The sequence below is a fragment of the Anabas testudineus genome, chromosome 8 (genome assembly GCF_900324465.2).
Source record: "Anabas testudineus chromosome 8, fAnaTes1.2, whole genome shotgun sequence".
NCBI classification, from domain to species: domain Eukaryota; kingdom Metazoa; phylum Chordata; class Actinopteri; order Anabantiformes; family Anabantidae; genus Anabas; species Anabas testudineus.
In genome coordinates, this window is record NC_046617.1 from 19248990 (window position 1) to 19265558 (window position 16569).

At 39.9% G+C, this 16569-nt stretch overlaps 1 protein-coding gene across 1 annotated transcript; it reads right to left on the minus strand.

Annotated features, from left to right (window-relative positions):
* Positions 1-8294: 8294 nt before the first annotated feature.
* On the minus strand, positions 8295-15478 carry LOC113152663 (ATP-sensitive inward rectifier potassium channel 12-like). Its single transcript, XM_026346047.1, has 3 exons — positions 15439-15478; positions 11562-11677; positions 8295-9918 (listed from the first exon to the last, which is right to left on the minus strand). Exons 2-3 carry the CDS (start codon positions 11582-11584, stop codon positions 8295-8297), a joined length of 1647 nt encoding a protein of 548 aa, XP_026201832.1. The 5' UTR covers positions 11585-11677; positions 15439-15478.
* Positions 15479-16569: the final 1091 nt, after the last annotated feature.

Consider the following 16569-nt stretch of genomic DNA (forward strand, 5'->3'; position numbering starts at 1 on the left):
TGTGTGTGTGTGTGTGTATGTGTGTGTGTGGGTGCGTGCGTGTGTGTGTGTGATCCTACCTTAATGAATAGCTCATTGTGTGTCCTGCTTCATATCTCCACTGGCCAGCCAAAGGAAAGAATCTAGTTACTTCGATTGTGCGATGGGGTACATCTGAAGGAAACTGATACACGGGGGTTAAGGTGGGGGTGTGTGGGGAAGGTTGCTGGTGTCGGAGAGGGTCCACGGTGTGTGCTGTGCTGTAATGCTCCCAGGTAGGGCACAGAGGAAGAGTTTAGTTACCTGTAGCTGATCTGTGCTGGTTTTCTGTAATCACCTGTCTCCTTGTTTTTGAGAACCTTTCCAGGTTTCACTCTCATACTAATGTTTTTCTGCATGAATGTGTAATAAAATGAGATCTGATCTTCATCTAAGTGTAGAGTATCAACAAATGTAATGTGCCTAAAATAAGAACACAAAAATCAGATTTTTCATGTCTTCATAGAGAACGATCATAGAAACCCCAATAGTGATAGCAGGCCCAAATCATGACGTTTCTTCCACCATATTTTACGATGGGAAGATGTTTTCATGATGATATGCTGTGCCCTTTTTATGCCAGATGTAATGATGTGTGTTCTTTCCAAATAGTTCAATATAGTTTCATTGGTCCGCAAAAATTATTTGTGCAGCAATTTTCTTTTTAGTGAGCAGCAGCTTCCTTCATGGTGTTCTGCCATAGACACCCTGCTTGTTCAATGTTTTACCTACTGCATGAGCACAGATGTTAGCCAGCTCCAATGGAGCCTTCCATTCTTTGACTGTCTCTCAGGTTTGTTTCTTTACCTCATTGATGAGTGTTTGTTGTGCTTCAGTCATTTTGACTGGTCGCCCACTTCTTGGTAGAGTAGCCTCAGTCCCAAAGTGTCTCTATTTGTAGATTGTTTGTCTGTAGACTGGTGAATTTCTAAAGTCTTTGTTGACATCACTTTGTAACCTTTTCCAGCTTTATGTAAATCAACAACAATGATCATTGATCTTCTAAAAGCTTCTTTTGGCAAGGCATGGCTCAGATAAGTGTATTCTTCTCAAAAAGTGTTTTTGTTCGTCAAAGTAGCTCTAGTCCACAGCTCCAAACTAATTTTCTTACAAGACTCCAGGTATGCTAACACCTGACTCCAAACAGCTTTTTTGAGGGTTGAAGGGTTCACTTACTTTTCCACTCCCACTGTGAGGCTTTTATGGTTGTACTCAATAAAGACATGAAAGATCAGAATGTTTTTGTGCTATTATTTTATGCTCATTATATTTGTCGTGACTTAGATGAAGATCAGATCACATTTTATGACAAATGAATGCAGAAAATTTCCATGAAAAAGGTGTAGGTACTGTATCTGAAAAACTGCTGGATTGATTTGAATTTTAGAGACATTTGTGGTACCTGGAGGATAAATTCGACTCACTATGGTGATCACAGACGTTTCCTGTAGCATGGCAATGGTGCCTTGTGTCCCTCACAACTATCTGCCGTCTCCCTTTTCTTCTAATGTACATGATGTGAACCTGTAAACTTTCTCTCTCAACAACACATCTCTGTAGGATGAGCTTGAAGAATAATAAGTAGGGGTAGAGAGGGGCGAGGGACGTGGACATTGAGTCATTTGCAGGAAAATTCAGAAAATGATGTTCAAGAATCCAGCTGGGAACAAGGGCGTCCTTTGTTAGGATGCTTCTGCTGCATGTAGGCTTGTTGCTGTTTGGGACATCATTACACAGCAATGATGTGCCCCTCTAAAAATGTTCAACTTTAATGATTATTTCACAGACTGTTTTTGCCCCAGGACACAAAACAAAATTCCCATTAATTTAGCCTGACGTCTTGGTGGCTGAACACAACAATGTGCACTTCAGATATCTGGTGGAAAGTAACTGAGTACATCTACTGAAGTAATGCACTTAATGTGCTTTGAGTTTTGTACTTTGTCCATTTTATACTTTTCTATACGTTTTTACTCATTAAGATTGGGCACGGAACCACATCTGGTAACTTCTGTGTCACCAAATGAGGTCGGCAAATGGGACTGTATAGTCAGTGTGCATGTTATAAAAAACTGCTGGATATTTGTTACCAGTACCAGAATCAGTACCTCAAGAAATGATAAATGTTTGAGGAAAATAGGTTTTTGGCATATTTCTATGTTTAAAAAATGTTATTTTATAAATTTTAAACAGGTCACAAGAGTAAAGTCTTGTAATTTCTCCAATCATGGTCTAGAGTTGGAATTTTGAATTTCAGTGTTTGCACATTAAATTTAATGTCAGTGGGAAACATTTGACTCTGTACTCCCCTGCATTTATGTAACAACTATAGTTATCAATTAGTAAATTGTACACACAAAAGTAAAGTATAATTACAATATTTCAATGTCCTTTTATAAAGTTTTCATATATAATTTCACTAAATTCTTGTAAAATGTTTTACAGAGTGGACTAATGAACTTGTAAATAAGTAAAAATGGCCCATATTTTACAGTTCTGTTCAAAGCTGTTCAAGTTCTTTGTCAGCACAAGGTTTGAAATTTCATCCCTTTCAACTCACGTCTTGCTTTTTTGATTCTCAGGAGAGAATCGTAAGGGCTCATTTTAAATAAATTCATTGTTACTGTGTTGTCTTGTTCTGTGACCTGCGTTTTATGTCCTTTGTGTTTTCAGGACAAAAGACAGAAAAACAGACTCAGGGAGAACAGGATAAGGGGTGATGATTTTTAGGAGATGTGGAAAAGGAGGCGGATAAAAAAAGTCACTTTCCAATCATGAGTTTTTCTCGGAACATTGAATTTACCAGTGTGAAAGGGTGGGGGCCTTGAGGGTCCGGGGGCGGCTGGCCGCAAAGTTGCCGGAATGAAAGGAGTTCGTTGTTTGGTTCTCTGAGAGGGAGATAGCGAGTTTGCCGGGCATCAGTCCCCTCTCCCATCGCCTTCTCACCCTGCAGCCCTCCCTCGCTCTAGCCATGTGAGCTAGAGTTCAAACACAGGGCCCACAGCTGCACACACACACACACACACACACACACACACACACACACACACACACACACACACACACACACACACAGACAGCACAGAAGTACATACATGGAGGACGATATAGATACTCTCATGTGGTACACAGTGAGGAAGCCAGAAAAGATCAAACTTACTGTGCTGAAGACTAGAACTTATGCGTGAAAACTCAAAGGCCCTGGCGAGGTGCATATTCAAAGGCAGCAAATGACAATAAAATATTTATACTGTTCCCAAAGGTAAAGAATGGCACAGGGCATGTAAAAATAACGTTATAGATACATGGCAGCTAAAATGTAGGAGATGGCCAATGTCATAAATTCAGAAGTTGTCTTGCAAAAATTATCACTTTTCCATTTGATTTTAATTATACTGAGGAAAGTTACTAAATGAAGCCATGGTATTTTAAATCAGATGTGCCAAGTAAAAGGCACAGACCACATGAGTTTCCATGGATAGACAGCTAAACCGGCAGAACTTGTAGGCATCCTAATTCAGAGAGAGTGTAAGAAATTAGTCACTTACATCAGTTTGAGTGATGAAAATTTCATTTTTAGCATCGGCAAACCCACTGCTAAAAAAACCCATCAACGTAAGGCTTTAAGTCATCCAGCCCAACAACAAAGTTGGCATTGTAGAGGTCAATTGTTCCTCTGATCGTTTGAGATGCTATCAAACAGACATCAAGTTACATTACAGCTGATTCATTTGATCAACAAACTGATCTTCACTGACGTATAACCTATCAATAATCGGACTGGGATGTGGATGTGCATCAGCATTTAGGTCAAAGTGCAAGATATCGAAGGCTTGACAGGTCTTTAATCTTATTGCAAGTGTGCAGCATTAACCTCATTTATATGTTGGACTATTGGGAATCCACTCCAAAGGTTGAAGTAGTCACCTCAAATATTTAATATCATCAGTTGGAATCTAAGTATAACTTTAGGTTTTCATGTTGTCTTGAAGAGAAGGTTTTCAGCTGCACCAAAATATTTAGGGAATCTGTAATCGTACACCTCTAATCCAGCAACAGGGAGATCGGTGAGAGACGTGCAGGCTCAAGATGGCTGTAGGGTTTGCAAGAGAAGTTGTCACTGTTGAACATAGAGCACAATTTGTCTTTGATGAATGTTCCATAGCTAAATGTCAGGATAATGTCCTACAGTGTTTTAAATATTAGAGTGAAGCAGATCCATGCAGAATCAAGGGCAGCTGATTCATTAAATAAAGAGACACTGGGAGCACAGAAATGTACGAATAAAGACAGTGAAGAAAATGAAAATGGAAACAACAGGAAGGAGCTTAAAAGGGGTCACGGCAAAAACACAGAGATCGGTGGGGGTGTTAGTGCCTTGGGGAATGATAAAAGAGAGAAAGAGATACTGGAGAAGTGCATGTCCCAGGAAAGAGATGGAGGGATGGAAAACACCAGAAGAAGATGTACACACACACACACACACACACACACACACACACACACACACACACACACACACACACACACACACACACACACACACACACACACACACATCCTATAATTAGCATGCTAACAGGCAGTTAAATGTCCCACACAAAGGCTCTCTGTTGAGCCTCAGTTGCTCACTTCGGAGACAATGCACAATAGGAGTCAGTGGGAGCCCCCAAATCACCCTAATAGCTGCTGTGGCCCAGCGCGACTTCTCCTGTCTTACCATTCCACCGATCCCCCTCATTCACTCATTCACTGACTCGCTAATGAAAAGCTGATAGCCTCGAGGCCTGCAGCTACCGAGCAGCTTGCCCTTTCCTCCTCATTTCCCTCTTTTCATCTTTTCATCCACTGACAGAAATGCCTCTCCTAGGTCCAGAGTTCCAGCACGTGGGCTGTTTTTGTTGTTGGGCTTCTTGTGCATGGGAACAGCAGCAGACTGACAGAGACACACTGAGGATATGTAATTAAAGGAAGATCAGGACAGGGCAACCATGAGGGGCTAAACGGGGGAAGTCTCCTATTAGTCTGACACGGGAAGATTTTAGATGGATTCAAATCGAGGCAGAAAAAACAGGAGGAATATTATTTAATTATGGAAGAAAATGCAAAACTTTTTAAACTAGAATCTATAGTAAAGAGGAAAAGACTGAGACTTCTCAGGGTTTAGTGTTGTCCTGCTTTCTCAGACTTCTTAACATTGTGTATAATTTCCAAGCAAGTGCACCTGCTCAGAATCTAATGATATCATCACAGTAACTAACCAGAACAGTTACTGATTTTCATTCATAACTCAAACACTTGGCTCTTGCTTCTTTCTATTACCAGGTACACAGAAACTTGAGGGCGGCCGTTTACTTATTTGTCTTTAATCCTGCTGTAAAAAGGATCTGACATCAAACCCAGAGCACATTCTACCAACAGTATTTATTTATGCTGACATATGCTTTAAGCGTCACAAACAATAAAAGAAATTAACTAAGATATATGCTTTTCCATATTTTGATATGAAGGAAGAGCCCCCACTGTGATCGGCCACTGAATGACTACACAGAGATTAAAGGGTTTCAGTTCAGTGGTCCCACAAAGGTGGAAGAAACTCAGCAGCCACGGTCCCACTATTCAAAAAACTGATGATGACAAAACTCTTCTGCAACTTCCTAGTTTAAAAATCAGGCCTCTAGTGTCACACGAAACAAACATTTCTTCTAATGGCACTGTGCTTCAAATGTCTTCACCCTGACTTAAATTTGTTGCTTGCTCTGTATCTGTCGCTTTGGATGAAAGCATCCAAAAATGTAAAAGCATATTCAGATTTGAGCCACTTATCAATTTTTTCCTAATATTCTTGAATTTAGATTCAGTTCTCTGATTTCTCCGGTGCTCCTTTGTTGCACCACTAGAGGGATCATATGATTCAGTGCTTTGTTTGAATGGCTGCAGAGGCATCTAGTGGCTGCAGGAGCTTCGACGCCCCCAACTGAATCACAAATCAGAATATCACTGTACATGTGCACAGCATCCTTCACCATGAGGAAGTTTCAAAATAAAGAAACAAAAAAATAATATAAATATTTATTTGCAACATCAACAAGTACACAATGATGAATAAAGTGCTTTGTAGTTTTCTGAGCACATTTCTCCAAGCAGAGGTTAGAAAATCATTAGATTTATACAAGCAGGAAGACTTAGAAGCACAATAAACAAAATGGCCTTTAGATCGGCTGTTTTCTAGATGACTCCCTCATATTATGGGTCAGTTAAACACTGACAGTTAATACTGTTTGAACCATGGTTATTTTAATGAAAGCAGTGAAATAGTGTCAGGTAAGGTGTGCTTAGAGGTGTAGAAAACAAAATGGTGTAACAGCTGCACCCATTAAAGTACTGTGTAGGGGTTCCAGTTAGAGCCCAGCAGAAACAGCACACATGACCAAAACAGAGATGAAACTAATGAGATAAATAGGTCCAGTTCTCCCAGTCGCCTTCTTTGAGTCGTGCTCTCACATAAATAACTTTTTTTTTTTTTTTTTGTTCTTCTCGTGTTTTAAAAAAAACATCTGTCTTCACATCTGTCTGCGCACCATCACAGTCTGGTTACAGTGAAGAGGCCGTCTGCTTGCCAGGTCACTGTCAGTGAAATCTAATCTAAATCTAATCAAACCACACCTGCACTGTAATAACTAGGCACATTAGCTGAGTATTTGAGAGTTAATCCCACTGAATTGGATTTTTTTTAGGAAATACCTTGAGGTTTACATTTAGCCAAGTGGTACATTTAATAGAATATAATTTTCCACTTAGGGCAAAACATCTTTCAAAGTTCTATTTAGTTAATTTAGCCACTCACAGTGATGCAAATGAAAAAATCCTCTGCAGTCATAGATGGTAGAGATTAAAGACATGATACCTCAAACTACAAAGGTTTGAAGGTTAGGTTTTACTCTTTGAATTATGAACTCTGGAGGCTAAAAAGTAACTTTCTAATGTCACTGCAATGTAAAGTCGAGCCGGAGCAGGCAGATGAGGCCGGTGCATAAACACTAGTGTGCATGTACTGTGGGCTGCACAATGCAGAAGCTTTAGGTCATTAGACATCTGCAGGTAGATGCTACAAATATTTTATCAAACTAAAATAAGCATGCAAGGAAAAATATATTAATCCCACACAGTAACAGTTGATGTGTGGCCATACATACCAAAATATTTTATGTATTTACACATTTGTATCAGATAGGAGAGATTTGCCAGATCTGATGCTTTGTATCGTGGTTCCCAGCATGCAGGAAAAATGGAGGGTTACTGTTTTTTTCATCTATGACATCATAATGACACCTCAGTTCAGAGCAAATCACATTACACCTGACTTAGTCCTCTCCTCTGTTCAATCCAGTCACTTATTGCACATTTCTTCCACCTCCTGTACATCCCTTTTATTCCTGTTGTGCTTCACAGTGGCTCTACACTTATTTCATGTCACACAAACTATCAACACATAGGCTGCACACACTCCAGCTTCAGAGGCCCTGTGGTTTACTTTCCAGACTTTTTGGCGATCAACACAAACATAATAAAGCCACTTCCTTAGTGTTATCTCTGGCTGCAAACTCCACAGCAAACAAACCAAGAAAATTAATTCATAAAAGAATATTACTTTGATTCCTATTAATATCTACAGCATAACAAAACTTAGGATTACTATTTCAACACATTCACTTGACTGTAAAATAACATCATAAGTTTTAACAGAAGGTTTAAAATAACAGCCATGTCTGTCTAAATTGCAATAAATGACATTTTCTTATGGAATCTTTATCATAAATGCATGGTCTCACAAAAGTGCAAGTAGAACTATTGCATGGCATGATGACCATTGAAATCCATGAACAACATTCAATATGGTTGAGCATAAAATGTGTCTCATAAAAATTCAAGTCTTGAGCTCAGTCCTCTTCGAAAAGGAAGAGAAGTCAAAAGTGCTGTTGCTTTCACAAAAAGAAATAAAGTAAATTTCTAACTATGCAAAATTTAAATAGATTCTAAAACACTGAAGTTTACTTTCCTTTGGTTGTGAAATTTGTTAGAGATTCTTTGTCCTTCTGTGGGACCTCTCCAAAAGGTATTTAGGAAAATCTTATCTTCTTTTTCATTTTATTTTAAAACAAATATACATATAAAACCACACGGGTAAGACAGAAGCGGCTCTTAATGCCTGTACATGCCATCCAAAGCTGAATACATCAGCAAGAAAACAGGAAGGACTACTTTCCCTCCACTCTTTAAATCTCTTGCTCACTCTTATAGGTCACAGGATCAAGAGGGATGGCCGTCTGCAAAATGTCAAACTCCATCTGGTTGTTGTCCATGTCCAGAACACACATGACGTTGTGACTGCCTGATGTCATGGTTGCTGTGTCCTGGAACATATTCTGAAAGTCTACAGAGACTGAAGTCGTCCTCTCCTCCACCCTTTCCTTCCCTACAATCTCAGAGGAGTCAAAAATGTCGACCTCTTCCTCCCCACAGCTCAATGCCACCTCATTCTCGTAACAGAAGGCGCTCAGTGACCTCGGAATCAGGTCTTGTCTGGATCTACATGCAGACACAGGGGAAACAGCGGAAGAGGGTCGGCTTGCGGCCTCGTCTAGCTCTTTAGCGCTGTGGTGAGGTGTTGATGGGACCTCATAGGTCTTGTGAAAGCGAGCGTAGTCCACCTTGTACCGGTCTCGGTCCTCGTAGATCACAGGTTCAAACCTGTGACCCCAGAAGATCTCTCTGGCCAGGTAGGAGCTGCGGAACTGGGTGGTCATGGCCGTGGCCTCCACCATTCCCTCCAGGATCACAACAATCTCAAAGTCATCTGCTTCCAGATCAGCTCGGCTTAAAGTATATAAGGGGCTATCTTTATCAATCTCATGAACTATGACCAGCGGGGAGACGAGGAACAGCCTGTCTGTGCCCTCATCGTAGCCCACATTGAGGTCCATCTGCTCCAAGGGGATGAACTCCCCCTCAGCTGTGATGTATGATCGTATGAGTTGGGCACGGACATGAGCCTCCACGATGTGGCTCCTCCGCAGGTTGCCCACCCTCCACATGAGACACAGCTTGCCATCACGCAATGCAATGACAGCATTTTTGGAGAACACGAGGGTCTGGTTCCTCTTCTTTGGACGCGCCATCTTGGCCATGATGGTGCCAATCATAAAAGAGTCAATGATGCAGCCCACAATGGACTGGATCACCACTGTTATGACGGCAACAGGGCACTCCTCTGTAACACAGCGCCAGCCATAACCAATGGTGGTCTGGGTCTCCATGGAAAACAGGAGCGCCCCAACAAATCCCTGGACATGAAGAATGCAGGGCATCTTCTGTGGCTGCCCTCCAGCTGTGTGCCCTGAGGCGTGTGCATGAAACCCCACTGTAACCCCTTCACTTTTCACTATGGGATGCTCCTCAAAGTCCCCATGTGCCAGGGAGACACCATAAAAGATAATGCCAAAGAAAAACCAGGAAGCCATGAAGCTGGTGCAGAATAGAAGCAGCAGGTATCTCCAGCTGGTGTCAACGCAGGTGGTGAAAATGTCAGCGAGATAACGCTGACTCTTCTCTTCCATGTTGGTGAATACAACATTACACTGTCCATTTTTCTTTACAAACCGGCTCCGTATTGAGTTGGAGCCTCTTGTCAGAATCTTCCCATTGTAGTTGTTCATCCCTCCTCGTCCACTTGTGCTGGACACAGCAACAGAGTCTTGCGACTTCTTCCGACTGTCTTCTGTCTCTGTTTCACAGGCTGAGTGCAGTTTGAAGTGGTGTGAACTGTGGCCGTTGTGGAGTTCTACGCTAGTGAACTTCTGATGTTTCTCTTCTGGTAAAATGTGTGACACAATGTTGTACCTGTCAGCAACAGACAGTGGGAGAGGTTATGTAATAAGTGAAGTTAAACTGACACCAATAACTCAAGTCACTTATCAGGTTTAGAGACAATCTAGTTTAGTCTCTACTGGGTGAAGGCTGATACAGTACGAACAGCTTAGGAAAAATTTTAAACTGAATCTTCTGAAGTAAAAAATATGTTTACAATAAAAAAGGATTGTGTAGAGCATGTGAACCAGGAAGAAATAGTAGGAGGACAGATCATTGAGCCATTAATGTTTTTAAACTTTGTGTGAAATGCACAAAGACACTTAACCCCTTAGCAGCACTATTGTCTGAGTTACTTCTTCCATGACTGCAAACAGCAACTCAAAAACTAACTCATGGTCACCTACATCAATCATCAAGTAATGTGTCTCTCCCCTTTACATGATGGATTATGAGCTGGGAAGGTGAGTTCAGTTTAGCTACGTGAGAGGGATTGCTGTCATCATAGATTATAGGATTAAATCCGAGTCTGCATCCGACTCCATGAAATCCATGAGGAAATCAGTGTTACCTTTATTTAAATCATTAATTAATAATAATAATTATTATTATCTTCTAATGACAAATAAATTATTAATATATTAATTATTATAATATATTATTCAGCTTTGTTGAAGGAGATTTAGATTTTCTAGATTTCTGTAGTCAGAGAAACTCAATCTACATTTACACACATACAAGAAAAAAATAAGACATGAGAAAGGAAAACCACACAAAAGCATAAGATAAAAGAGAAACCCGTATCAAAATCTATTACATAGTTAAACCATACCATTCCAAGAATGTCCTTCTAGGGATTTGCAGTGTTCATCTACTCTAAATTCAAGATTTAGACTAATTGAATAACTTTGTCCAGCTTTGTGTCACATTCTTACATTTAGTGAGGACTTGTCTGTAACATTTACAGTTTTCTGCAGAATGTGCATATTTAGTACAAATACGTGGGATTCCTTTACCAGTAAATCCAGAAATCTGCCTATTGGGTAACTTCACACCAACTCAAACCTGTTAAGCTCACAAAAATCTTACTGCTTCCTTGCAAAACATGAAATATTAAAGTGGATGTTAGTCACTTAATACACTGAGGAAACCTGCCTGTCCTTTCAGGCAGCTTGTCAGGCTGGTCAGGACAGTATAGGACGGCCTTGGCCTTTTTAAGGATCTGCTCGCTGTAAATATCTCTGAGCTGGATCTGACTCATCCCAACCAGCTCATTAAATATTGACAAGCACGTTCCTACTGGCTACTTTATGTTGAGTCTTCTGGACCAGACAGTAGCTTATTAGAAAAGGATGGAGTTGTTTCTGTGAAGCAGAAGGGATCCCGACACTGCTGTGAGGCTTTTTGACATGACACCTGCACAAAATGAATAGATCAATAGTAAAATAAAATCAAACCATCAAGTCTAATTATTTAAAAGTCACACACAAACAAAGTCTCCCGATTATGAGCTTCCGATCTATGCTGCAAAAACGTGAGGCTTGAATGCTACAGTTCAAGAGTAGATTCAGATCTAAATCCACCATGGCCACATAATCAGACAAAGAAATAATTGTGGTTGAAGTACAGGTGTAGACAGGACAGGAGACTGTTCCAGATTACTGTAAATCCCTCACCTGTTGGACCTACTTGTTCCCATGGCACTAGTGATCACTAGTATTGGGCCATTGGGGGAGGCCAGAATCTGTCCTGCTCCACCATGGAGCTGGTTTTTGGACCACCGATAAGACCACTGCAAGGGAGAGGAGACATGAACAGTATCAATGCATAGTAGTTTGTATACGCTGATAAAAATCTAATTACAACACCTCTAGCTCCTAAACTGGAGATTATAATGAGAGTGCTGCTGATTGTGAGTCACACTGAGGAGAGGTCTTCAATCAACACCAAACATCACTCGAAGAAATGTATGAGGAGAAATGTTTCCATTGTGAGATGTAAGTGCAAGATAAGGAGGAAGAACTTTTTTTAAAGTGCATAAAACCTGCAGAAGAGTTTTGCTTTCAGCAGTGATTGAATATTGAGATTGAAGTTAGGTAGCTCCTTCTACCGTTCACTGAGCAGAAAAGCTCAGCTTGGAATCCTGTTCTGTGTGGTTTAGGGACGACCAGACACCAGGTTTTGACAGGGAACAGTGGGCAAGAGGGATACAGGCAGCCTGTAAAGCTGGTGCAGAGATTCGACGTGTCCTTTTTGGTTGTTCATGTTGCTGCATTTTGGATCATCTTGAGACTTTGATTGCACATGATGGCAGCCATGGCAGCAGAAAATTGTAGTGGTCAAGACAGAAAATAACAAGCATCTGCACAAAGTGTAGGGTCTGATTCTTCTGCTGTTATAGAAGCCAAATCTGCTGCATGAGAGGTGGAGAAGCTGTCATCAGCAAAGCTCATTTAGTTGCCAGTGATAACCCCAGATTCAAAACCAATTTTAATTAAAGAGAAATAACTATCTACTATTTACAAAACACAAATGTCATTTTATAATGACATTTGTGTTTTTACTCTAATTAACCCAACTAGACTCCTCCCTACAGGGAACCAGAGCTTTGCAATAAATAACTGTGCTTTCAAAGTAGTTTCCCCAACACTGACGTGTAATAGATGGATAGTAGTTTTTATCATTTCAATACACAATCTTCATTTCATACTATTTTAAAAATACACTCAGTTTACAATGGATTCACTGAAGATACTGGAGACTCTATTGTATCTGTTGTATACTGAAAAATATTGACTCCCATGTACATCTACATTTGAATTTGTATTTAAACGTGAAGGTTTAATGACATTTTGTGTGACTCTGTCCCCACAGCTGTCCTTGCAGCCAACAACACAGCTGTGAAATAACTTGTTCCACCTCTGAGCCTTATCTATAAAAGGAAGGTGCTACGAGCCAACAGTCCATCATGGATGGTGTTGTTTCCCTTTTGAGTTAAAGGTTTTATAACTTCTAATGAAAAGAAGGCCGGCAGCAGCAGAGCACAGGAGCCGATGTGTCTCAGCACGGTACAGTCAACAGGTGAAGCCGGGGACTTTTACTGAAGCCAGTTTCCATAGGAACACATCTCCTGTGGCATTTTGGGGACGGAGCAAAGTGGAGATTCACCAGTGACACAGTGGTGTACGGGGGCTAGGATGCAATATTAAGTGCTCTTATAACATGAGTCAGAGGGGGAGTGAGGGGTGGAATGAGAGAAAGGGTGTAAGGGCATCAAAACAACATCAAGGCTACAGTGGCTTTTAAGTAGCTTCTAGTTGGGGTTGAAGGGGTGACACTTAGTGGAGACTCCACATGACTGAGTAAGAACAAATGATTTAGACAAATACTGTACGTTTTGTCTTAGCTTTACTTCTTTTGCTGATGATTTACCCAACTAAAAGAGCAATGTTCTATTAACTATAATGTTTTTACACTGTTAACAACAGTGTAAAAACCACATAATGTCTTACCACATTAAGACAAACAGCTTGAACTGTTGTTGGTTGAAGAACAGATTAAGGTTAATTCCGGTTAAATGATCTTTGTGATTTGTAATTATTGTAATTTAATACTCTTGAATCCACTACTGTCCCATTTCTACTGCAGTTTTGATAAATAAATCAGTGCAAATGTGACACTATAGTGACCGAGTTTCTCATTTCACCTACAAGATAATGTTTGGTGTATAAAGTGTGCACAGGAGAACAGATGTGCAACACGTTTTCAAGTCAAAGACCTGCTTTGTGAAAAGATCTGACCTAAAGAAACAAATGTGTATGAACTGCATGTGGGGTGTAAATCTATTAGCAACTCTCCCATTCATGCATCTTTATTTTACATTAGTAAACACTGTGCTGTGTGATGTAGATGGGATGTATCTTAAAACATTGGTATTGGTATTAGTATTTATTATTTTACAACCCCCCTAAAACACTTTTATTTATAGGCCCCATTCTAAGCACTCAAGGTTATTCAATCTAGGAAGGATCATAGAAATCTACTGGCTTGAAAAGCAGAGAATAACCTACTTATTGGTTCATTTGTTGCTGATTATTTGGAACTGTGCACATTATTCTTGTCTTTTATCCTAATCCTTCGATTTTGGTTTCCTTGTTAAACTAGAATGTGAGAACTGATCAATTTCACCTCTGCTCGTCACGAGCCAGCCCACAGAGAAGCAGTCAGCCATGCAGAGAATTATTCCCACGCTACCATCACATCCCAGACAACCTCCGTCTTGGCTTCATTTCACATTGTTTTTCCACATTGTCCTATTTTAATCTTTACAAAACATGTGTTCATGCTGGACCCAGTGATCATTTTGCAATATGTGCAACTGCAGACACTCGCTTTCCATCTGCAGAGCTGAATGGACACGACTGTGAATGTTTGTGTATAGCAGCAGCTCATTAGGTCATTTCAGTCATTCAGTATGACTACTATAAAGTTTGCAGTGGTAGTACTCTCATTTATCATTTACTTAATTTAAAGTAGCAATACCACTGTAAACAAATGTCATTCAATAACTACTAAAAGTGAAAGCACTCTTTAATTTCACCTCAATAAATATGATGTATTTGGAATATTATCATCATTATTATCGTCATGTCCATCACTTTGATGTTGCAGCTGGTAGCAGTGGAGCTTATTTTAACGACCTCTATGACATATGATTTGAATCTAATCATTATAAGTATATGTCAGTTACTTTACATAGATACTGGATATTTTCACACCAAGCAGTTCATAATTATATCGTATTTTGTAATAATTTGGTTCTAAAAGGATAACTGATTAAACAGTTATCTAATAAAACTAGAAAAAGTAGTAAAAGAGTGATGTTTGGAAAATGAAATATGTTGGTAGAAAGTTGCTTTTTCTGGTTTGTTAATGAAATGTGTCGTTCTTGTGCTTTTTTAGTTTTTATCTTCACAGTCCTGCTTGATGCAGTTTTCCTGACTGGTCCTAGAAAGGCTTTAACACTGTCTGAAAGTAGGTCAGGGTGACGTAATCAGGCTAAATAGATCAATAATGTTCCCCTCAGCATTGGCTTTGGAAAGATCCCTTCACTAACTCCTCAGTTCCTCTGTAATGGTGAAGTTTTCCACTCTGAACCACTTAGATAATAAAACTGAGTAAATAGTACAAAACATTTGTTTAAAGTTGATCCGCAGGTGTAAACCACCATCGCTGCCACATATTATACTTGTTGTGATTTGATGTGTTCCCGGCTGATGTCTTTGAACCAGTGTCTCAGAGATTCATTATGTGACCGTGTAGTGTGACTGTTCACTTTCTCATGCACGACGCAGCAGTTTCCACGATGCCTGAGCTTCAGCCTCTGACGCAGTGCTTATTTTGCTGTTATAATTGTGTGAGAGCCTGAAAAAACATCTCTTATTCATCTCTCCAACACTGAAAACTATTAGAATTATTACTTCACGTTGCGTTATCACCTCCTGAAGCTGAAATGTTCTTAAAAACTATACTAAAAATCCAACTGATACTCACCCTGATTGTGAGTCTGTCACTTGATTGTAATTTCAGTTCCTTGTGTTCGACCACTTTCAGTGTCCAGGGAAAAGGTCCCACATCCTGACTTGACTTCTGTTGTCTGTGATCCTTTCTTTCACTCCTCCTCTCTTTGTAGTTTATTCTTCATTGTTTCATGCCTGTTATTTCTCTCTTTTAATCCTTTATTGTCCTCTGCTGTCTCCTGCGCTGACTATAATCCTGTCTGTGCGCACATTCTCATACACTGCGAGCTGAAAATGCTGTGTCAATCTTCCCTCTGCAGAGCATGGGTACAGAGGAGAGGGAGGGAGGGATGGAGGGAAGGAGAAATGAGAAGGAGACGAAAAAGAATGGAAAAAAGAAAGACAGAGAAAAAGGAGAGGAGGGGGCTACAGCCATGTGTACTCTAAACATGTGTAGGTGTTGAATGATACCTGGTGTTCCCATGTAAGCGAGAGAGAACTCGTTTGAGTGACTCTTGTAGGAAAACGGTGATGCTGCTCTAACAGGTGGGAGATAAGGAAAGGAAGTGAAAGAACGTGTGCAACACAAGGATATTACTGTAAACTGGATTGTGAACTTCATACTGGATGTTCAAGGCTGCGGTTTCCCTTTTCGTGGTTTATTTATCAAAACTCCATTAAAAACACAGATTTGAAATCCGGTTTGTTCATTTGAATCTGGAGACTTAAACTGTTGGAACCAGTAGCTGCTGAACACTTGCTGTAATTTAAAGCTTGTAACAGTAATGAAAATAAAGAATTAATTTATTAAAATAAAAAAAAATAATAAAAAATAGGGTTATTAATATAAGTAAAATATTCCTTTCAAAGTACATAAACATAATAAACTGGAACAATGTGAATGTTCTTTTCATCTCTGCTCATTTCAAAGTTCCATTTCTTTGTCTATGTTTGTAATTTACTCTGTTGGCGTTTTAATGTAACATTTATTCATGTTATTTATTATTATAACTTTTTGTCCTCTGAAACATTTGCTGATACCAGATTCCCTTCATCCATAAAAATATGAAATATGAATTGAGTAAAACAGTTTCTATGGAAACTCATCCACAGCTCCCCTTTAGCCGCCTCATCGCTCCCTCCTCCTCTCTTCCTCCTTCCCGCT